This window comes from Diplotaxodon limnothrissa, linkage group LG3 (genome assembly GCF_057381915.1).
Source record: "Diplotaxodon limnothrissa isolate DT_005_m linkage group LG3, D_limnothrissa_male_GT1.1, whole genome shotgun sequence".
In the NCBI taxonomy this organism is placed as follows: domain Eukaryota; kingdom Metazoa; phylum Chordata; class Actinopteri; order Cichliformes; family Cichlidae; genus Diplotaxodon; species Diplotaxodon limnothrissa.
Window position 1 is genome coordinate 29106677 of NC_140598.1, and position 24052 is coordinate 29130728.

At 41.0% G+C, this 24052-nt stretch overlaps 3 protein-coding genes and 1 long non-coding RNA gene across 4 annotated transcripts in view; 1 reads left to right on the plus strand and 3 right to left on the minus strand.

Annotated features, from left to right (window-relative positions):
- LOC146635249 (basement membrane-specific heparan sulfate proteoglycan core protein-like) overlaps positions 1-18702 on the plus strand; it is a 113751-nt gene extending 95049 nt beyond the window's left edge. Inside the window, exons 10-12 of the mRNA XM_085350068.1 lie at positions 5650-5956; positions 18014-18370; positions 18566-18702. Coding sequence (XP_085206194.1) covers positions 5650-5956; positions 18014-18370; positions 18566-18702 — 801 coding nt within the window. The remainder of the gene's footprint in view (positions 1-5649; positions 5957-18013; positions 18371-18565) is intronic.
- Positions 1700-5217, minus strand: LOC146635254 (uncharacterized). Its single transcript, XR_014905074.1, has 3 exons — positions 4937-5217; positions 2955-3047; positions 1700-2535 (listed from the first exon to the last, which is right to left on the minus strand). It is a non-coding gene; the product is annotated as an uncharacterized LOC146635254 (long non-coding RNA).
- Positions 18703-18938: 236 nt separating the features above from the next.
- Positions 18939-24052, minus strand: part of LOC146635255 (uncharacterized) — a gene marked incomplete at its 3' end in the record, with an annotated part of 75369 nt that continues 70255 nt past the window's right edge. The window contains exon 6 of the mRNA XM_085350069.1: positions 18939-19102. Within this exon, the coding sequence (XP_085206195.1) occupies positions 18939-19102 (164 nt within the window). The remainder of the gene's footprint in view (positions 19103-24052) is intronic.
- On the minus strand, positions 20993-22558 carry LOC146635256 (uncharacterized). The gene is made up of 2 exons (XM_085349841.1): positions 21228-22558; positions 20993-21113 (listed from the first exon to the last, which is right to left on the minus strand). The coding sequence occupies exons 1-2, from the start codon at positions 22556-22558 to the stop codon at positions 20993-20995; spliced, it is 1452 nt and encodes a 483-aa protein (XP_085205967.1).

A 24052-nucleotide genomic window follows, 5' to 3' on the forward strand; every position in this document is an offset into this window, starting at 1 on the left:
CTTCCACTGAAGTCCATCAAGCAGGTTGGGGAGGAGAGGATGTTGTCTAAGCTAACATCCATCATGGACAACACCTTCTTGGCCTCCAAACCCTCTATGACCCTCTGGTATTCCTTCCCACTGTTGCCAAAGTGCTTGCTCATAAGGGGTCATATGATTGTTGGGTTTTTCTCTGTATCTATGAAGCGCCTTGAGGCGACTTATGTTGTGATTTGGCGCTATATAAATAAAATTGAATTGAATTGAATGGTGGAATTGAACTCAGGAGCTTCTTACATACAGTTCATGCAGTTTTTAGGAGATTGTGGTTCTAATGTTTTTACTGTAAATAAAGTGTCTGTTGATATGATTGTTGTTGTTTCCTGGTGCTTCCTTAATAAATCTGAGCTCGGGATCAAAATAATCCATGTCTTGTTTTTTTGTTGCAGTTTTTCACAATGTTACTACGAATATTTTTTTTTTACCAATAAATATTAAGAATACATAATGAATCCCATAAATTGTGACAGAGTTTATAAACACAACAGCTTTTATAAATGCTGTAAAACACGTTTATGTTTTAATTTGTTAACCTGGTCCTTTATGACTACAGAGAGAAAGAACAAAGGATTTACCAAGTGCACTGATGTGCAGACACGTAAACACTGAAACCTCATCCAGATGTTTCACACATCACATAAAACTGATTTGGATGTTTTCTTTTCGACTAATGTGACAAAAACATACTTTAATGCATGTTTTGCTCTAAACGGCTCCCAGATCTACAGGATGTTAATTCTCCTGAGTTAACATCCTGTAGATTTGGGACCAGTTCCCTTTTTCCATGGATGCAGTGCTGGTGACCAAACTAGAACTGGTTCTGTGTTCCCATCAGGACAAGTCTGGTTCTGCTGAGAACAGGAAACTGAGGCTGTGATTCACACAGGCTCACCAAAGTCTGACAACAGCAGACTGGAGAAACATTTCCAGGTCTGATGAGTTCTGATTTGTGCTGTGACGGTCACATGGATCCATCCTGCCTCGTATCAGAGCATCGATTAAACACCACAGCGTGTTGCTGCTGACTGCGTTCATCTGTAACCATCCTCTGATTGCACTCCATGTCACAAAACTCAAATCATCTCCAGCTGGTTTCTTGACCATGACGATGAGTTCACTGTACTCAGGTCGCCTCCAGTCTCCACATCTCAAACAAATGTGTTGGAACGAGAGATTCACATCATGTCTGTGCAGCTGATAAATCTGCAGCAGCTGTGTGATGCTCTCACATCTACATGAACCAAAGTCTCAGAGGAATGTTTGCAGCACCTTGTTGAATCTCTGCTGTGAAGCATTAAAACAGTTCTGGAGGCCGAAAATCAGTACGAGGAAGCTGTACTTAATAAACTGGCCAGTCAGTGTATATTACTATAATTACATTTTAAAAACTGTAAACACAAATCTGTGGTCATATATTTTGTTGTATTCAGTGTCAGTGAAAACATGGTGCTCCGACTCAGACTCAGTTTCTCTGTTTTTTAATCAGCTTCTCATTAAAATTCAGACTTTATTCAAATGACCACAACCAGGGGGCACTTTAATGTAAACAGATGCCTCTGTGATGCATTTACTGTCAGTTTTGTAATGTTCACAGTCTGTTTAGGAGATCTGAAACACATTTTACATAAAGACAGTTGGGAAAGTGAAATTGTTCCTCCTGCTTTTAGTTTGTGGCTGAAGTTAACCTGTGTGATGTCTTTATTGTGGATGAAGTAACTGCAATTTTCTGCTGATGCATTTGTAGTAAATGACAAAGTTTCAGATCACAACATCCACAGAGACGTGAAGCTTTGTGTTTGACACGTTTTAACCACAAGATTAAACACATGAAATCATGAATCTGACTGTCTGCTGACACTTCCTGGAGAGTGAGGATGAGGAAAATCCCTCCATCCTCACACAGTTTATATAAAAAGAGAAATGTTAATGTTTTTCCCCTCTTCCTTATACTTTTACTTCAGTCTCAGTATTCCACGATTATCACGGGGCAGTGGCAGATCCAGACCAAACTAACCGCAGGCTAATATTTAAATGTTTAATATATTAAGTGAATTTATTTTCACTCATTTATATAAAGATCCAAAAGAATTTCAAAGTAAAGGTTTCACATACTGCTCTTCCTCATACCTTTACTTCAGTCTCAGTATTGCTGTATAGTATTCCACCTCCCACACCCAGGGTTACCGAACAAAACAAGGAGAGCAATATTTCATTGTTTTATATATTAATTGAAAATATTTTAGGCACTAACATAAAATCAAAAATAAATATCCAAATGAATTTCAAAGTAAAGGTTTCACATACTGTGCATGTGCACAATGTTTAAAATCCACGTCTGACATATTTGGTGGCCTGAAACAGGCAGAGTCCATAATTACAGAGAATCCAACGATGACTTTCATACCAGCTTTGATGGAAGCTGCGTCTCCTGTCCCCCATTAATGTGACTGGAAATGTCCTCAAACTGGGCAGCACTGGTGGATCATCTTTGTACGTCTGATAAGAGATGAATGCAGAGCAAACATGAGGCTGTAACTGAGGACAATAACTGATCATTGTTAACTTATTACTTTATTCTGTCATTATTGTTCATTACTGTCAGTTACAATGACTGTATGAATTGTAATGACACGACACTCGCAGTCACACAGGTCTGTTCAACATCACAAACCGCTGGTTGTCCCTCTTCCTCTCCCTCACAGCTCGTCTTCCTCCTCACTCTCAGGACTGTCCCTCTCTGCATCCTCTCCAACTAACTCCTCTGTCTCTCTGTCATCCTGCTCCTCAGCTCCTCATCATCTCCATCCTCTCTCTCTACATCGTTCTCTACTGGCCCCTGTCTAAAGCCACCTATGCACAGGGGGGGTTATGTTCAGGGATTTATGATGTTTGTAGTAAAAGAAGAGCAGCTGAACCTCTCGTCTTTGCTTTTCTTCTCTTTGACGATGATTCGTCCATCACTGACGTCTTCTTTTCCCACTGCTGAGCAGACTGCAGCTGATCGCTCTCTGCACATGAGACACACAAAGATAAATAAACCAGTCCAGGTTTTTGCAGGTAGAACAGTTGTTAGCAGTGCTGCCACACATGTGATATAAAGAAGAGTCGTAGCATCACAAACATCTTTCTTAGAAACTGGCAGCAGTTTTCAGCAGCTCACATTTTACTACAAGGTCCAAAACCAAGACTTTTTCTAACGTTACACACACACTACAATCAGCACTGTGGTGAGAAATGAGCTTCACACATCAGTCCTGTGGAGCTCAGGGTCAATGTTGTAGCTGAGATTCATTTACATGATGCTTGGATTCATTCACTGAATTCTACTTTTACTCCACCTGTTTGCTGTCTGGTATAAACACACTATAAGCAACATGTTGTGAAGACACTATGGCAGGATAGCTCGTGAAACATCTGCTCACATCTGGTTGAATTCAGTTGTGTACATCCACAAAGAGCAGCAGGTCAGCTGATCACAGCCTGGACACTGAAAACCTGAAGCTCACGTTAGAAACAACTCTGATTATTTTCCTGTGCTGAGCCACTACAATCACTTTGAATGTTCCTCACCTGCTGAATCCACTTTAACCCTGACTGTACATATAAAACATCTTTGTTTTCCTCTGCTCATGTTCTACTTCACTGATTCAAACTGAGGATCTATATTAGAATGAACATTTAGACTGAAAGAGTTCATTAGAAATACAGAAATGTGTGTGTTGGACCAAAAATTAATTTCTGATGTTTCTGTGTTTTTCTCTAATAGTTATATTGTTAAACAGACTGTAGTGAACAGCATTTATGAATGAGTTATAAATAAAATAAAGAAATGAGCTGCTGTTGAAGTATCTTGATGACACTGTGTAATTGTACCACAATGTAATTAATTCAGTCCTTTGTGGTGACTTAAATATCCTCATACAACTGTGATGTTATATTTCTTCAAACTTCTTGGCCACATCTCATTTTAAAAGGACATTTTAATATTAATGACACTTTTACCCATATATATATATATATATATATATATATATATATATATATATATATATATATATATATATATATATATATATATATATATATATATATCAAATATATCAAATATAACTGATTGCAGTTCTATTCTAGTGACAGAAATATTCTTTCTTGCTCAAAATAAGTGGATATCGTTCATGAGAGATATAGACCTATTTAAACAAATCTCTTTTAAATTCCCGCGATGATATCTGGCACATTCCGAAAATTACGTATTAGCAACTGATAGGCTGAAGGGCTGGGCGGTCCCCGCCAAAGTTCATTTATATGAAGGGTTTTAAGGATTTTAACAGCAGGTCGCTGACAGATGCAGGTCGCTGACTGTAGATCAGTTCCGGCTTTGGCAACAATTTTCCAGTCAAATTTTCAGAAACTTTTCCCGCGAACTTTAAAAACACTCTGATCTCAGCACCCACAGAAGTACAAGTAATGGACCTGACATCAGCCTGCTGCTCGGTGATTTTCACCTGCCTTCTCTCGGCTGTCTGTTCAAGTGAGTTCAACTGATTTTTTGTTTTTTACACTGTAACTACACACTGACAACACACTGCGATCCACTGTAACTACACACTGACAACACACTGAGGTGGCAGAGATGGATCAGTGGGGTGCTTGTGTTATGATCGGAAGGTCGGGGCTTCACCGACCGTGAGGTATCCCTGAGTAAGGTACCGTCTGTACACACTGCTCCCGGGGCGCTGGACTGGTGGCTGCTCGCTGCTTCACTGACTGAATGTGTTAAATGCAGCGGACTCATTTCCTACTGGACTAACAGCAGCCCGCTGTCACTGTGAGCAGGACACAAATGTGTGAAACAAACTCCACATCTGTGCTGATGTTCGCTCAGTGTTGTACTTACTCTGAAGAGTCCCGCACGGGGGGGTTGACGTCAGAGAAGGGGGCGGGGTTTTCCGGAACCTTCTAAAGCAGAGCAGAGGCCTGGTCCTCTCCCGGTCCTACTTCTTCTAAGTCGTCTGGATATCCTCGTTAAACCTTCTAACAATGCAGAGTTTTCGCTCGGAAGTTGTTTCTACCATCTCTTTAAGGGCTGAGGTAAAACGAAACTTTATAAACTAGAAAATCCGTCAGAAGAAGGAGCGAGTAAACGCAACGCTGTCACAAACGAGCCCGAGGTTTTCCTGCTAGTCTTAAAAAAGGGTTGTACTTCCTGTCCCAGTGAGCAGGAGGAAACTGTCTGAATCGCTTCACATTTACATGGAAATGATCATTAATGCTGAAGCCGTGTGGGTATCAGTCACGGACCGGCCTCCCCTCGTGTGTTTTTCTATTAAGATCAGGATCATTGCCTGAAAAATGATGATGTTACCGATCAGATTCTTTCATGGTGGATCAAAATCTGATCTTCTCTGTGTTCATAATTTCATCCATTCAGACAAGATCAACAACACTGACTGACACGCAACTCCAAAAACTAACAGAGCCTCCATCGTGTTTCACTGATGGCTTCAAAAATGTACAATTTTGATTCATCATTTAAACCTTTAACCTCTCTAATCTGTGTCGTTTCCTCTTTCAGTCCAGGAAAACATCATAGCTGTGTCCAAACAGAAGACCATTCTGACATGTCTAGTTCCAAACGACAACAACATCTTAGCTGTAAAGTGGAGCAGAGTTGACCAGAAGGAGGGATATGTCTTTTTGTACCAGGATGGGCACGTTATTCCAGATTATCAGGATTCATCTTTTAAGAACCGGGTGGATCTGCAGGGAAGACATAAGAAGGATGGAGACGTGTCTCTGATTCTGAAGGATGTCACAACTACAGATGCTGGAACATACAAGTGTCATGTTGCCCAGAAATCAGGGGAACCTATGAGCCTCATCACCACCATAAACCTGAGTGTTGTTGATCCTCCAGGTGAGTGAGTAGAGTTGAGTGTGTGTGTGATCAGAGGTGAAGCTGCTTCCTGGTTGTTGATGTTTGTTTCTAAAGATGTTGTTGATGAGACTTTGTAGAAAGCAGCTGGTCTGAGTGATGTGATCAGAGTGCAGTAGATAATGTCTGACAGCAGTTTGAAGAGGAAATGGATTCTGTTCTGTTCTTCACTCATCACCTACCTGACAGCTGACACCTCACACCTGTTTCTCACCTGCAGGTCAGCCAGGAGGACACACAGAGGATGGAGGGAAGGAGGCAGAAGAGAAGGAAGCAGGAGGGAAGGAGGATGGATCTGTTGGACTGAAAGTTGGACTTCCTGTTGGCGTTATTGTTGCTGCTATTGTTGTTGTTGGTGGTGTTTTAATCTACAGGAAACTTAAACCACAGAGTCAGGGTTCATACCAGCCTCCAGCTGAACAGCAGCCTGTTTAAAATGTGAAAATAAGATTTTCACAAGTTATTAAATGTTATTTTTGTTTGGTGCAAACATCGACAAACAGTCCAACAGAGAAACAGAGTCAGGATTCAGGATTCGCCTCCTTGAACTCTCTCAGAGGGCTTCCAGCTGATCTGAGTCTCCTGCTGCTGTTCCAGCTTCTCAGAGCAGAGACAGACGAGGACATCCTGGATTTGTTGTTCAGCATCTTTGTGAACGATTTCATCACGTTGTGTTGAACAGTTTTAAAGATGGATTCATTCCAAAAGAAGATTGAACTAATGTCGTACATTTCCTTCTTTTTCTTTAGTTTGCTTGAATTTCAGACGTGTCCTGTTTCTACTGTATGTGTAGCTGTTAGCTCGTGACCTCTGCTCCTGCTGAGCTGAAGCCTCAGACTCTTTCTGTAGTTTAAATAGACATCTATAATATATATTTGTATATATTAAATTACACTGAGCTTTTATTTATTTCTGTTTATTTATACACTTTTAAAATTATTCCTGGTACAGATTTTATTGTTTTATGTTATTATTGATAAAAAAATGAGTTGGTTTTTGTATACATGAATTCTCTTTTATAAAAAATATTTTCTAACCTGTATTCCAAAACGTTGGTTCTGTTCGTCTGGACGTAGCTTGTAAATGTCCTGTTTATAAGGTTGGGGAAACCTGCAGTCACTTGGATGAGTGACGAAGCGTTTCTCCCACTGAAAACACCACGTCCAGGTGAACAGAGTCAACTTTTGGAGATTTACTTACCTGGATGATTGAACATGCATCAAGGCCCTTTCTCACCTGTACAGTCTGTTTTTGTTCTGTAAATAAATTTTCTTAACCTGAATGTTGCTTCCTGTTGCTTCATGAGTAAATCTGAAATGAAACTGAATAAGCTGAGCTGGAATCAGTCAAAAGTGAGTTTGTGTGAAATCATCTTTGCTTCTGCTTTTAAAGTGAGTTTTTCCCAACTATCGCCATCTGGTGGCCTTCAGAGAGAATGCAGGCTTCCATGTTTTATGCTGTGTCTACAATGTATCAGTGTGGTGCTATTAGTATAAGGTGGGATGTAGATTTTGTTACATTGTACCTGTGAGCACAAACTACATGCATCAATAGGCAGGTCATGTACTTACATTCATACTGTGCTACAAACCCCTCAAAGTGCTTTTAATTAACCACATATTTATAAAGCAGCTTATTCTGGGCATTTCATCTCCCTCACATACACGACCAACCTAGAATCTTCCACTCCAGAGTAGCTGAGTGCAAACTCCACACAGAAAAAAAAGAAGCCCAGCAGGATTTGAACCTAGAACCTTCTTGCTCTGACAGGACAGCAACAACCTGCACCACCTATGGCAGAAACTGGATCTGTGCCAAAGCACCATCTCTCATGGCGCACTCTGACATCTGTATGACCTGTGCTGTTTTCTTTTTCACTCTAGGGAACCTTGGACTTTTGAGTCTTTGTCCTTCGTGGGGTTTACCTGTGCAGGTGAGTTTGATATCAAAATCTTATTAATTTCATACGACAGCTGAGTGCTGTTGGCTGCTCACAAAGAGGATACAGGTCTCCTGTCACCAAACCTCTGCTGTCATGTGGCAAAGCAGATGTTAGTTTTTAGATGTACTCACACACAAACAGTTTGGTGCAATTAAGTTGTGAAGACAAGATTTTTGCCGCACAGCAAGAAGGTCCTGAGTTCAATTCCAACATCAGGCCGGGGTCTTTCTGTGTGGAGTTTGCATGTTCTCCCCGTGTTTGCGTGGGTTCTCTCCGGGTACTCCGGCTTCCTCCCACTGTCCAAAGACATGCAACTTGTGGGGATAGGTTAAGTGGATAATCCAAATTGCCACTAGGTGTGAATGTGCGAATGAATGTGAGTGCGAATGTTTGTCTGTCCTTGTGTGTTAGCCCTGCGACAGACTGGCGACCTGTCCAGGGTGTACCCCGCCTCTCGCCCTATGACAGCTGGGATAGGCTCCAGCGCCCCCCGCGACCCTGAAAAGGACAAGCGGAAGTGAATGGATGGATGGATGGAGACAAGATTTTTCTGTTCATAACTCCGCTGTCACCAGCAGAGGGAGGAGTCGAGGCAACGGCTGATCTAGAGAAATCTTCTCAGGGTAGCAAAATCAAAGTCATTTCTTTACACATATTACAGAATGTAACATCTGCATATGTATCATATACATGGTTAAAATACAGGAAATATACTTGCTGCCTACTTTATATAAAAAAAAACTATTGTTTTCTTTAACACTCATAATTAAACATTTCACTTAAATAAAAAAGGTGAACTGTTTAGCTTATATGATAAATAAACATACAATGCAGAAAGCTACACAACATGAGACGGTTCATTTACAAACACTAGTCTAACTTAAGTTTCACACTCTGTTACACAATACTAACCTGATCTGCTTCTGTTGTTATAGACTGTACGTGGTTCCCACTGGTCTGACATTTCTCACTTTTACAGCTTTCAAACTGTGCTTTACCTTCTTTGTTATCTTTATTTTTTTAGCAAACTATTTTTTATTAACATTCTTTATTAACACAACTGATCTAAAAAAACAAAACAAAACATAAAAACCTACTGGGGAAAAGTTATTTTTTACTGTAAAAACCTCAGCTGTGTTTATTGGTGGTGGTAGGTATCGTCCGTGCTGCATTCACATCTTCTAGTAGATCTTTTGAGGGTACTTCATGTAGATTTGGTAACCAGCTACACTGGATCCAGGTTTCAAGCTCAGTTCCTCTCACACTCAACGATCCTTCTTCTACTGCACTTGGGGCTTTGTACCCAATCTCGGGTGGGGGTGATGATATGTCCCCCCTGACCTGGCGTCCTGGCTCCCCCTTGCCGTAGCATTTGTGTTGTACCTCATCAATCTCTAGCTGTGAGAGCAGTTCCTTCTGTCGAATGTTGGAACACTGAGCTACTGGTTGTTTCACCATCCATGTGGATGTTGGGTATCGAAGACCCCATAGGTCCCTCTTCCTGTCCATGTACCTCCTTCTGCTGGGGTTACTTGTGTAGTAGCGTTCCAACAACACCCTGTTTTCATCTCTTGCACACCAATGTCTTCTTGTCCAGTAGCCACTTCTCATCAGGGTGTCCTGGTTCAAATTTGTGAGATGCTTGTTTTAGTGTCACACCAGTCCATGATTTCACTTCTCTAATCATTCCTCACATGCTCCATGATGTCCTCTTATAATAAAACATCAGACTAAACCAAGTCTGCAACTCTTGAGGTCAAAAATGTCCTCCTGTGTCCAAACTATGCTCATAAAGCACGCTGTCACATGCTTTCAATTTTATATAAACCCTCCTACAAAGCATGAATGTTAACAGTAAATGTGCACGACAAACAAATAGAAGCACTCAGAAACCATCTAGATAACTTTTATGTCAAAGGTCATGGAACATAAAATCATTGTGCATCATCTTATAATAAAAACATTTAAAAAGTTTGCTGACTTTATGCAAAAAATAAGGTTTCAAATTCTCCTGCAGATTGAAAATCAAATCAACCTTATGCAAAAGTTCAATAAGGAAGATCTGTAGTTACACATCTGTCTGCTTTCCAGGTGTTGGCACTGCTTTTCAAAATGGTGATAATGTGACAGACATCACATCTTCTTAAGATATCACACACAGAAACAATGAAGGGCAGAAGGTTTGATCATCTTAAAGAACTGAAATAAACTGAATAAAGAGGGCGAGCTGTTAAAGGAGTCCTCTGCGGTTTCTATATTCCAGCTGTGGCCACAGCTGTTTAACCTCTGCATCCTCTATCAGCTGTCCTCCAGATGCATTTTAGGACCTGAGACATACTTCCAGCTTCCAGATATGTAAAGTACATCCTTACCAGAAGCTCGGGTCTCAGAAGGAAACTTACAGTCTGTTTGTTCTACTGTAACATTAAAGGTCAAAGGTCACATGAAAACTGTCATGCATTGGGAAAACTAATGCTCCACTGCTGCCATCTGCTGGTTGCTATCATGAAGTGACTGATCTTCCCATTTACACACAGTGCATATATTCGGCGGCCACTTTATTAGGTATACCTTGCTAGATGGATGGATGGATTGTTGTCACGTTCAAGAAATTACATTAGTTACATGGCACTTTATCCTGCAGGAATCAGCCTCAGCCGACACTGTGGTTATAAAGTGATGCACACAGTCAGTTAGAATACTTCAAGCAGGCTGTGGTGTTTAAACAATCCTCAGTATGGGGTCCAAAGTGTGCCATTAAAATATCCCCCACTACACCACCAGCACCCGGTTCTCCCTTCTGCAGAAGCAACAGGATCATGCTTCTGCAAAACTCCTCTGTGATCTGTGTTGTAACTCTGAACTTATCCATATGATCCTGTTTCTGATTGAATTCTCTAAAAAGTTAAATTTTCAACAGATTCTGGTTTATGTGAGTCATCTTCTTCCTTTTCGGAGCAGAATGTCAGGGATATAAAAAGGTTCTCAACTTCACTGGATCCACTTCATCATGTCTGCATGCCAATCGGTAGTGATTTGACACACACGCACAATGACTGATCAATGGTCATGAGAATTTGCACAATTATGATGAAGAAAAAGACCTCCCTGCCCATTGTTCCTTCAGTGATTCTAGTTTCAGTCATTATGCAAATGTACTGTTTATGTACTGTTTATAAGATTTGGGGAAACCTGCAGTCAGCTGAGACTGAAGAAGTCACTTGGATGAGTGACAAAACGTTTCTCCCACTGAAAACACCACGTCCAGGATGTATCGTCCAGATGAACAGAATCAACTTAATTATAGAAGTTTATTTTTACAGTACTCAAAGAGAACAGTCACAGAGCAAACATGTTGCTGCAAACACCAAAATGTCTACAAATAATTTATTACAGATTTGTAATAAGATTTTCTTCAACTTTATCTAGTAGCTGAATTTTGTTTAACCCTTTTTTATTCATGGATTTTCAACAATGATTTCCTGAATCTTTCTGTCAAACACTAGTTTAATTTCTCTACACTAGCAGAAAAGCCAAAGACTGTACAAACATGGCTTCTGCCTGACTCAAGGAATTAAGCTTAGACTTTGAATTTGAGAGGATTGTTGTGAAAAACAAAAACACACCATCATTTACCATTGTTCACGTTTTTATTCTGAAAGGCCTGGTGAAGAATTTTCTATTAAGTATGAAAGATAAATAAATTTTTTATGGCACCATCTTCTTCTTCTGCTTCTTTATTAAAGAAAGAAGAATATCTCTCCATTTGAACTTTCTGGCCCTCAGTGGTTGTATGAGATTTCATTTCATGTTCATCTCCTTTGTGAGGAGAACAAACAGAATATAAATATATAGAATTTAAATATAAATGTGAGAACCAGTTAGAGAGCAGCAGCTGGATTCCAGTTGTTGGACTGGTGGACGACTGCTGGGCTGAGCAGAGCCTCTCTGTTCTCTTTATATACAGCAAAGTGAAAGAATAAGGACATGTCAGTGAACGCATCACAGTTATAACACAACTTTCTGTTTTGGGTCACATAAATGTTGAACTTTGGACACATTTTCTGCTGCTGCATGAACAGTACATGACAAGTATCAGATCACACAGCATCTGCAGAGACGAGCAGCGTTGTTTCTGATACGTTTTAACCACAACTTGGCTCGGAGTGAAATCTAAATACTGCTGCACTCACTCTGAATCCTGATGAAGAAAGAAGAGGAGTCCCCAGAGCAGAACCAGGAAACACTGAAGAGATTATATGTCTCAGCTGGCTGGAAACTCCTGTTCCCTTGGAAAGGCTGGAGGAGGCGGCCTGGGAGAGGGAGGTCTGGTCTGTTTTTAGGCTGCTGCCCCACTGACCCGGCTGTGGATAAGCTCACATTTTACTAGAATGAGGATGTGTGCGCACTTTTTTTCCTCTCACTTTGAACTTGAGTTTGTTTGTTTTAACTTATTTTCCTTTCTCACTTCCTGTTCATAGTAAAGGAAAAGTTCAATTCTGATTAACAGATTTTTCATCTTTGTACTAAAAGATCAACAGCTGTACCTCTGTAGTCTTTGACTGTTATCTTGTGTTAGATGATGATGTCATCCATAAGTGACGTCTCCCCTGTCTGAAACACACACAGAGGACATCGGTGCAGACAGTGCAGTCCTGTCACTGACATAACCTCACAAGTATCAACAACACAAAAATAAATCACATTAATTATAGAAGTTTATTTTTACAGTACTCACAGATTTAATTTTAATTTAATTTAATTTATTACAGATTTGTAATAAGATTTTCTTCAACTTTATTTAGTAGCTGAATTTTGTTTAACCCTTTTTTATTTATGGATTTTTACTGACTTTTACTGACTGACTTTACTGACTCAAGGAATTAAGCTTAAAGTTTAAATTTGAGAGGACTGTGGTGAAAAAACAAACAAACAAAAACAAACCATCGTTCACTGTAAAGGTCGCCAGAGTTTAAAGAACTGTATGGATTGTGTAAATCTCACAGTTAAAGCCTGCTTGCTGTGTTTCCTGGGTTTCTGAGCAAAGATGAGAAACCTGCAGTCTGTCCTCTCACTTTCATTCAGGAAGAGCAGAGCAGAGCCAGGAAGAGGAGCTGAGGAAGGCAGGAAGAAGGAGCCTGGCTGAGAACAAGGACTATGTTGAGGTGTGAGCACTGCAGCTGCAGCACAACTGTGGACTCCACCCTGATGATTGTTTGAGTGAGTGAATTTTCTCTGTTTAGTTTGATATTTAAACATGTTTGAGTGATTTGTTGCCTCTGATTGGCAGCTGAAAACTATGTGAAAAATGATTGCATATTTGATAGTGGATCCTTCTTTAGCCAGGTTTGCCACACAGTTTCTTCTTATTCAGCATTTAAACAGACAGATCTGTGTCTACAGTTTGAAACAACTCACATCGAAAAAAGTTTAAATGTGGAGCAGTGCTTTCAAATGAAAAGCCTCATATTTTTACATGTTTTGCATTATTCTTATGTGTTTGATCTGGGGTCAGCTGGTACTAGAAATTGTCGATATATAAAACATATGATTGAATTGAATGTATCCTCACCTAAACCTCAGACGTTATAAACATCAATACCAACTTATATTGGTACCTGATTATTACCAATATAACGGAGGCTCAGGCATGTCTGTACATGTCCGGTGGCCTGCTGTTTCCTGTCCCTGTGCGCGTGTGTTTTCTCTCTTGCTGTATGAGCATGCGGGGTTTTGCAAGAGTAGCATGATTGCAGTTTCCATGGTGAAATCAATGTTTACTTTCATGTTTATGTTTCACGTCTTTGGGCTGAAAAACACAAGACGGACATTCCCACAGCAGCTTTCTGTCTGTGCGTGGGAGGGGGGTGAAAACAAGAACTCAATATAAACTCCATTCAAAAAAGTAAAATTCAGATTTTTTTCAGGATTTTCGAAATGTTTTATGTAGTTTTAAAAATAAGTAAAGTGATTCAAAATCAAATTAGGGATCATATTTTATGTTTGCAATTAAAATTTACTTACTTCTTTTGTCTTTGCAGTTTACTTTCCTGTTATTGGTTCTGCTGAGTCATTGGACGTTCCAGTAGAAACAACGGACGGAGGAATGTGAGCTATGCAGCTCTCTGATTGGTTAGAGAGAGAGCGCGTCACCAGAGTTACTTACGCTCTAGTGTCTTGTTGCGCTGCAGAGTACAGGCTGTTGTTCCTGCACGTGGCGTGTTATTCACACTTGTAAAATCTCCAGCTGTGACATATGAAGAATAAGAAGTGACAGTAGAGCGACACAGAGTCTTTATCCTCACAGTGCAGCGGTGGATTCAGCCTGTTTAAGGTAACTAACAATGCTAATGCTGTCAGACAGCACTGAGCTGTTACATTCATACACAGTGTCTTTAAAATAGTGATTAAAACGCTGCCTGTAAACAAAGTGCCATCAGACAGGATGTCATCACTAAACTTTCAAACAATTTAGATTAAAATGAGCTGACAGCAAATCGTTCCTTGTATTACTGCACAAGGAAAAGACTGGAGATGACAATAATGATTTAATGGATTTTGTTTTCATTACACGTGTGCACACTTTCAATCTGAATGACGACATAAATGGTGATAGTAGTGTGTGTGTGTGTGTGTGTGTGTGTGTGTGTTAAGAAGCCATTTGTGTCTGTGTGCTAACAACTATGTGCTAACCAGATTATTTCCCATTTAAAGAAACAAACAAAAGAACAACATGCATTAAATTATTTCATTGTAAGAATCTGATCCATAGTTCTCACTTTGCAAAGGCAGTCTGATTACAGCACTAATTGACATGTTATAATACGTCTTTTTACAATCTCCACCTGATCACCATCCAGCAGGAGGAGCAGTGAGTCCTGAGGCTGTGCTACCAACCAGGATTTCATCTGATCCAGGTAACTTCAGGGTCTCTGTACTGCTGGGGTAAATCACCACGGTAACTTAATCAGATTGGAGATCAACAATACTGTAGTTTAGCTTTTTCTCTCACGCTGCTGATTTTGTATAAAATACACAACATATATTTTAACTTTACTTACTCAGTAAACCCTGGTTAAACTTAACAAACTGAGCTTTGTGTGACTGCTTATTCTGAACAACAGTGTTGGGGTAAGATACTCTGGGTGTGCTGAACTCACTACAGACTTTACCTCAGATGTGTAACTTCTGACTCATAAACGCGTGTTTCAATCTACACTGTGTTTCAAAATCCAAAGCAATTTGACCACAAGCAAAAACCATTTTACTAATGTCTACGTAATTTACACACAATTTACTTTCAGTTTCACAAGTCTGATAATTTTCTTGCTTCCTGTGAGAACAGATGTCTAAAAATATGTGACTCTATTTTTAACTGATGTGCAGAAGCTTAAATGTGTGATGAAATCACCTGAGACACAGAGATGCCCACATTTCTGCTACTGTTAGCACTTTGTGCTCTCATCTAACATCCTGTCATATCAGGTAATTCCTTCACACATTTGCTGAACATAAACATTTTGGAGGGTAAATAATCACTATTCACTGTTAGACATACACATTTGTAAATCTTAGTTTATGTTTGTGGATCATATCAGAAGCTTTGGTAAAACAAACATCTTGTGTATTTTCAGTTGACTCAGCTTCTCTTTTAAACTATGTAACACTCATGAATTTGGGATCTGCAGGACAACCTGAGATGGATACTTGCAAATCTGTGATATTCTGCTGGATTCTGCTCGTCTGCTTTTCACCGGCTGCATATACAGGTGAGACCAGCAGGTATCACTGTGTCTACTGCTGGGAACTGAATTGCTTTCATTGTCACTTTATATATATATATATACAATTTAAATTATTACATTCAAAATAATTATAAAGCTCATTTACACCACGTTCACATGTATCAGCAGCACATTTGGTCTGCTGATAGGAGGGACAGAGGGAAGTACTGAATAGTTGTTGCTGAGCAGTGATGTTTCATGGGATGATGACACAGCAGACTTTTCCCATAGTTACTCACACACATATTATGTGAAAATTGTAAAGACTGACCAAAAGGTAACAAAAATAGTGCCAATAATCTTGATGATGATAGAAATAAGAGACAGGTTTGTATAATAATTCAGAGGCTGTCCACCTTCATAGTAATCAGATAACGAGTCAACCATTTAAAGTGATCAGTGTTTGCCGTCCTGTAGCTGTGAGCTCATCTCCTGGTAAAGATGACGAAGATGATGCTCAGTGTGGTGAAAGCTTTCATCAGAGCTCTGATCTTTGATCTTCGCTGATCCTGGTTTCTTCTGTGTGTAACCTGAACGAGGGACAAGTGCTGCCAACACAGTATTAATGTGTGCTGTTTAAGTTGGTATTGTTTATGACAGCATTTTATAATGACTGTAAGTGCATTTATCATTTTCCACACACTCCCAGCTCCAGCAGACTCCAGCAGACTGTGAACACTAGTTGTTGATATAGATATAGATATATAGATATATATATAGATATAGATATATAGATATAAATTTGTTATTCCCAGAAGTTTGCAGCTCTAATGTGGATAAAATTCCTCTCAGGTGAAAATAGTGGACACATATTAGCATTAAGGGCGTGTCTTACATGTAATTAATCAGTTTGTATACAGGGAGTGCAGAATTATTAGGCAAGTTGTATACACTCAAAAGCCTGCCATCCATGGATTCTGTCAGTGTTTTGATCTGTTCACCATCAGCATTGCGTGCAGCAGCAACCACAGCCTCCCAGACACTGTTCAGAGAGGTGTACTGTTTTCCCTCCTTGTAAATCTCACATTTGATGATGGACCACAGGTTCTCAATGGGGTTCAGATCAGGTGAACAAGGTGGCCATGTCATTAGTTTTTCTTCTTTTATACCCTTTCTTGCCAGCCACGCTGTGGAGTACTTGGACGCGTGTGATGGAGCATTGTCCTGCATGAAAATCATGTTTTTCTTGAAGGATGCAGACTTCTTCCTGTACCACTGCTTGAAGAAGGTGCCTTCAAGAAACTGGCAGTAGGACTGGGAGTTGAGCTTGACTCCATCCTCAACCTGAAAAGGCCCCACAAGCTCATCTTTGATGATACCAGCCCAAACCAGTACTCCACCTCCACCTTGCTGGCGTCTGAGTCAGACTGGAGCTCTCTGCCCTTTACCAATCCAGCCACGGGCCCATCCATCTGGCCCATCAAGACTCACTCTCATTTCATCAGTCCATAAAACCTTAGAAAAACCAGTCTTGAGATATTTCTTGGCCCAGTCTTGACGTTTCAGCTTGTGTGTCTTGTTCAGTGGTGGTCGTCTTTCAGCCTTTCTTACCTTGGCCATGTCTCTGAGTATTGCACACCTCGTGCTTTTGGGCACTCCAGTGATGTTGCAGCTCTGAAATATGGCCAAACTGGTGGCAAGTGGCATCTTGGCAGCTGCACGCTTGACTTTTCTCAGTTCATGGGCAGTTATTTTGCGCCTTGGTTTTTCCACACGCTTCTTGCGACCCTGTTGACTATTTTGAATGAAACGCTTGATTGTTCGATGATCACGCTGCAGAAGCTTTGCAATTTTGAGACTGCTGCATCCCTCTGCAAGATATCTCACTATTTTTGACTTTTCCTTCTTTTGACCCATTTTGCCTAATAATTATGCACACCTGATATAGGGTGTTGATGTCATTAGACCACACCCCTTTTCATTACAGAGATGCACATCACCTAATATGCTTAATTGGTAGTAGGCTTTCGAGCCTATACAGCTTGGAGTAAGACAACATGCATGAAGAGGATGATGTGGACAAAATACTCATTTGCCTAATAATTCTGCACTCCCTGTAGTTATGGTAAGCAACTCTCTGCCTACACTCTTATAAATGTGATTAAAGTGATTTATTTTTGGCTCTAATTAGTAAACACAGAGTGAGTCTGCTGCTTGAAAAGAGCAGTGAGGGAACTGTGGCTCAGGTTTGAGGTTCAACCATCATCAACCAGAGCACAGTGGTCTCTGATCATCTTTCTGATTGGCTGCTGTACCAGTCAACAGTTTAAACTTTGACCTTTAACCTCTCTGCTGTGTTGTTTCCTCTTTCAGACCAGAAAACGATCACAGCTGAGTCTCGACAGAATGTCACTCTGACATGTCGAGCTCCAAACAACAACATCATTGTTGTTGTAGAGTGGAGCAGAGCTGACCTGAAGGAAGAATATGTCCTCTTGTACCGAGATGAACAGTTTGATCCAGAAGAGCAGCATCCATCTTTTAAGAACCGGGTGGATCTGCAGGACAGACAGATGAAGGATGGAGACGTGTCTCTGATTCTGAAGAATGTGACGACTGCTGATAATGGAACATATGAGTGTCGTGTCTTCATGAGAGGAGCAAACCGCAGGAAGAGAGCTCATCTGAAGACTGAGCCCATCACCACCATCAGCTTAAATGTTTCTCCAGGTGAGTGGTGAAAAGAGGTGAAGCTGCTTCCTGGTTGTTGATGTTTGTTTCTAAAGATGTTGTTGATGAGACTTTGTAGAAAGCAGTGCAGTAGATAATGTCTGACAGCAGTTTGAAGAGCAAATGGATTCTGTTCTGTTCTTCACTCATCACCTACCTGACAGCTGACACCTCACACCTGTTTCTCACCTGCAGGTCAGACAGGAGGACACACAGAGGATGGAGGGAAGGAGGATGGAGTTGGTAGGAATCATCATGGTGGACCGGTAGTTTTTGGTTTGCTACTTGCTGTGATCATTGTTGTGGTTGCTGTTGTGATCTTTAAACAGTAGAAGAAGGCTCTTCCTCTTCATGATGAAGAAGTAAAGCAAAGAAGGAGATGATCTGAAAGCACCATGAGAGGAGAGAGAGTGAACACATTAAAAACAATATAAAAAAGATAGATAGATAGATAGATAGATAGATAGATAGATAGATAGATAGATAGATAGATAGATAGATAGATAGATAGATAGATAGATAGATAGATAAATAGATAGATAGATAGATAGATAGATAGATGAGGTTCCTTCATGAGGAGAACAAACAGAATATAAACCAGTGTGTTTACAGTGAATGTGTCAGGTCTGAGCTGCTGTGTGGACCAGTTAGAGAGCAGCAGCTGGATTCCAGTGGTTGGACTGGTGGACGACTTCAGTGAGGAGTAGATGACATTTGGCTCTGGTAGAAACTCTGCACACACAAACACAGCAGCTGTCCTTCCCATTTCTTTCACTTTTTTTTCTTATTTTCACTCTGAAAGATGAAAAATAGGAAAGTTAAACAACAAGTGGACAGACTTTAGTTTGTATTTTGATTCAGGGACGGGGGTGAGGAAGAGCAGCAAGCAGGACTCTGACTGACTTGTTTGACTGAAAGTGAATTTGTTTAATTTAATATCAGAACATGTTTGAGTTACATTTCATTACATCAGGTAACAGCTCCACACCGTCTGATAAGTTTAGGTTACTCGTACTCAGTGTTGGGTAAGTTACTTTAAAATAGTAACTTAGTTACATTACTAGTTACTTCTCTCAAAAGTAACTCAGTTACTTCAAGTTACTCGGTACTTTCAAAGTAACTAGTTACTAGGGAAAGTAACTTTGGTTTTACTCAGAATTCTCTTGTTAATGTGTTGCTTCCATAACTTTGCCAGTCTTCTAGCTTGCTTACTTGCCACAAGTGCACTGTGCCACCTACCAATAGAAAGGAAAAGATAATGTGCATATTTCCACGAGAGAAATCCCACGCCTGGACCGTCATTGACTGCTGCCATGATTCTAGCCTACGTCACAGCGTCATGTGCGCCTTTTACATCCAACACAAAAACTGCAGTCGTGGTGCTTTCGATTGTACTCAGAACTCGGAAATTCTGCCTTCTGAATAGGAAGATGTAGGTAACACCAGACTGCAGATGAGCTGCATACAGAGCTGGACTGGGACAAAAAAATCGTCCTGGGCATTTTGACTAGAGACCGGCCCACCATTATAGGAAAAATCATAAAGCCTTTGAATGAAAACAAACGCTGTTGTGACAGTGATGTACACTGTTCTGATGGTATATATGCATCAATCTATCAATCGTTTGTTGTAAGATTCAGATAATTATTTTTTAAAAGCTAGATATTTTAAATGAGAATAAGAAAGAAAAGTATTTCTTTGTGCCCCCCTCTCCCTGTTAATGCCCTACATGCCCCCCTGGCAACACTTTGCTAGACCCGCCCCTGCACAGTTACCAGCTGTCAGCTACCTAAAAAAGGATCCTGGTGTTATTTGTCTCTCAGAAACAGTTCATAACTTCCCTTCAACTCATTCATGTCACCTAAAAGGTAAACCTGTTTCTCCATCACAGCTCTGATGATTCAGTGTTGGGGGAAAACTCTGTAAAAAAACCCAGGAGAAATAAAGACACAATGAGACAAGGTTTCTTTTTATGCTTTAACGTGCGCACGGGTGAGCTGCTGAGAACAACTCACACCCTGCACAGTGGCTTGGCATTTTTTATAGGCACAGAGCACAGAGACAGTGAGAACAGGATAAGAAAATAATAAACAGAAAAAGTAAAACAACTCCATATATGGTTCTAGTCTAGTCAGCAGAGAGCTGGGAGAAAGATAAAACAATCTGAAACAATATGTCCTTGCTGGGAAAATCTGAAAGACACTTCTAAACTACTTATCTTAAACACAGCTTGTACATTTAAAAGAAGGTAAAGTTACATAGAATCATTTTTCCTCTAACATATTCCCTCCTGTTTTAACTTATTTTAAATGTATACAACAATATCTGAAAAAGTCAGTGATTAAGTACGTTTAGCAAGTTTTAAATTGTGAGCATAGCAAAAATGTAAATCATGTGGTCTAAAGAATAAAACAAATAAAAGAATAAAAGAATCAAGGAGAATACAGTAAAAGAAAGTATAAAAGTAATAATGAAGAAAAATAATAAACTAAAACTACAAAAAATGAAATAAAATAAAAGAATAAGAAAACCTTATGTTGTACCTGTATTAACTACTAATGTGTTAATCAGTGCATGATCACTTGACAAGTCATTTTTAATCACCACGTCATTTATTAGCAGCTAATACAAGTTCTCCTCCTCTAACAGAATTGCAACGGGATGCTGTTCTTCTTGAGGCACGGCAACATAAGCAGTCATTGTAGTTGTTATCATCTTTGAAATCATTACTCTTAGACATGGCAACACACACAACACTAATATGAGCAGTGCTATCATGATGAAACCTAGAAGGACAAACGGTTTTGTTACAGCAGCCAGCCATGGACCGCCGAACAGCCAGTCCAGCCAGCCTTGTGCTGTACTTGCTCCAGGTGTGTGGTCAGTGACATATTGTTGCAAAACGGTCAAATTCTGCAAAGCTTCATAAATGTCTCCTCCAGTTTCGTATCCATCAGGGATAAAAGTGCAACATGTCTCCCCGATCAGCTTGCAAACTCCTCCTTGTGATGCTGTTAGCAGGTCTAGAGTCAGTCTGTTCTGCAGCACCATCGTTCTGATGGCCTGCTGTTCTCCTGCTAAGGCCGTTCCCAGGGTCTTAGTTAAGTTGATGTGTCGTAGCAGAGCATATCGGTTGATTTCCACGTGATCCCGCACCTCGGCAACTCCAATGCCGGGGACCAAGCTCTGTAAGAATTTCACTCCTCCTCCCCAGATGCGAAACTCTCCCGGCACTCCAGTGTCCACTGTAATGCCGAAAGAATTGGGTGAGGCGATGTCCACTTCACGTCTCTGTCGGCGGCTTGGGTGATGTGCAACACGTTGCATGAAGAAGACGTGATCTGATAATTGCACCAGGGCGCACAGACCCCCCCAACCTTCAGGGAGTGACAGATAAGCCTTATTGCCACATAGGAAGTACCAGTCAGCCAAAACTCTGGTTCCTCTACTGCTGGGTGCCGTCCGTGCACATCGTGTCTGGTACTGAGTCTTTGTTTGTAGTGGCATTCGGTAGCTGTAGTCGGGGCGACAGTTGAGGCTCATCAGCGTCGCGTTCCTGGCACAGGTTGTGTTGGTTGAACAGGCCATACACTTCCTCTCATTCCTCGGTGGGCAGAAAGTGTATATGTATTTACATAGGTGAGTAGGCAGCTCCCCCACTGCCCGCGTTCCGTTGTTCATCACACATACTGGCAGTTGCGCTGCGTTCAGTTTGTTTAGTAGAATTACATCAGGCAGTGGGTCTGAGACTTGGGGCCAGGTCAGTAGGTAGGTCTGTCCGGAACAGTGCACATTCGTGAGTGACGATGACCTCCAGGTTGCTTTAGCTGGGATGCTGTAGTTGGCCTTGGACCAAAGAGTACCGTAGCCTGGATGTGTTGCCAGGCCCAACAGGCACCAACTGCGATCTTCAGGTATGCTGTACGGCCACAGGCCAGACGTCTGTGAGGATAGGGGCATATGGGTACATGCATAGCAGTCAGTTTTATTATTCAGGTGAGCTGTAGTGTTCATAAGCTGCCACCAGAAGTTAGTGGCGTAGCCATGGGGAAACTTGGTGTACTTTCCTTTGTCGTACAGTGTCTGCCTTTTCTTCATATTGCGTGACTTGTTGTCCCTCACGGAAGCAAAGGTGAGGAGCCCGGCCAGGGTCAGGGCCGCTGCAGTTATTAGGAGCCACCACCTCATGACAACAGGACACACCCTCCTGTCGTGAGTAGACCCCCCGGCCAGAAAGGCTGTTCCCTCCACCGGGCGAGATCACAACAATTGGGTGAGCCTGTGTCTGCTGAGTTTAGATGGCTTCACTTACTCGCCTGCAGTGACTCTGATGGATCCAGGACGGTCGTTCCGCAATTTTGCAAGCGGTGGGCGTGGTGAGGAGAACCTGATGTGGTCCCTCCCACCTGGGTGCACTCCAGTTTTTCCTTTGGAGCACCTTGATCAGAACCCAGTCACCGGGCTTTAGTCTGCAAGACACTGGAGAAACATCATCAGGTTGTTGATTATGTACAATGATCTCTTTGTTTTCCAACAGCTTAGACATCCATTCTGCTAATGTGTTTTCTCTGATTGATTTGTCTATTGGTTGACTGGTGATGGGCAGTGGGAATGGCCTACCATGAATTATTTCAAATGGAGTTAGTTTATGGGAGCCTTGCGTTAAGCGCATCCACATTTTCACTAAACCCAAACATTCAGGCCACGGCCTTCCTGTTTCTGCCATGCATTTCCTGAGCCTTTGTTTTATAGTGCCGTTAGTTCTCTCTACAAGGCCTGCACTCTGAGGATGATACGCACAGTGGTGTTTTATGCTGAAACCGAGCGCTTCAGAGACCTTAGTGATGACATCATTTACAAAATGAGTGCCGTTGTCTGATCGTATCAAAGCTGGGATGCCATATGTGGGTATGAAGTGATTGCACAGGCACTTTGCTACTGAAATTGCATCTGCCTTTTTCACTGGGTAAATTTCTGGCCATTTTGAGAACACGTCTATAACCACTAGGGCATATTTTGACCCTTGACATTCGCTTAGCTCAATAAAATCCATATGAATTGTGTGAAAAGGGTGAGGTGGAGTGGGAAAACGGCCTCTTTTTGGTCGCAGATTACCTTGAGCATTATATTTTTGACACGTCATGCACGTTCTGACAAATTGTTTTGCTGAAGTTTCAAAATTTACAGTGTAGAAATGAGAGTTGACAATACAGGTCATTCCCCCCGATGACAAATGCGTACAGCCATGAGTCACTAATGCTGCCATTTTGTGAAGAGATTTTGGCAACACTGGCTTGCCATAACACATCATTAAGTCGTTTGTCAGAACTGCACCGTGTTTTAGCCATTTTGCCTGCTCTGCTGTGCTTGCTGCTTTTTGTTCAGTTTGCAACACATCCAGTGGAATCTGATGTGTGTTTACTGCCATCAATGTGAAGTTTGTCTTTTGTGCCGCCTGTTTTGCTGCTCTATCAGCAAAATTGTTGCCTGTAGTAATGAAAGAGTCAGTAGGCGTTGTAAGAGGTTGGCATGGTGAACCGGTTTTCCGGTTGATGTAATCATTCCCCTGTTTTGCCATAAATTTGCGAAATGATGCACAGCAGAGAAAACATACTGGCTGTCTGTGTAAATGTTTATTTGTTTATTTTTGTGTATTTCACATGCGCGAATCACAGCTATCAG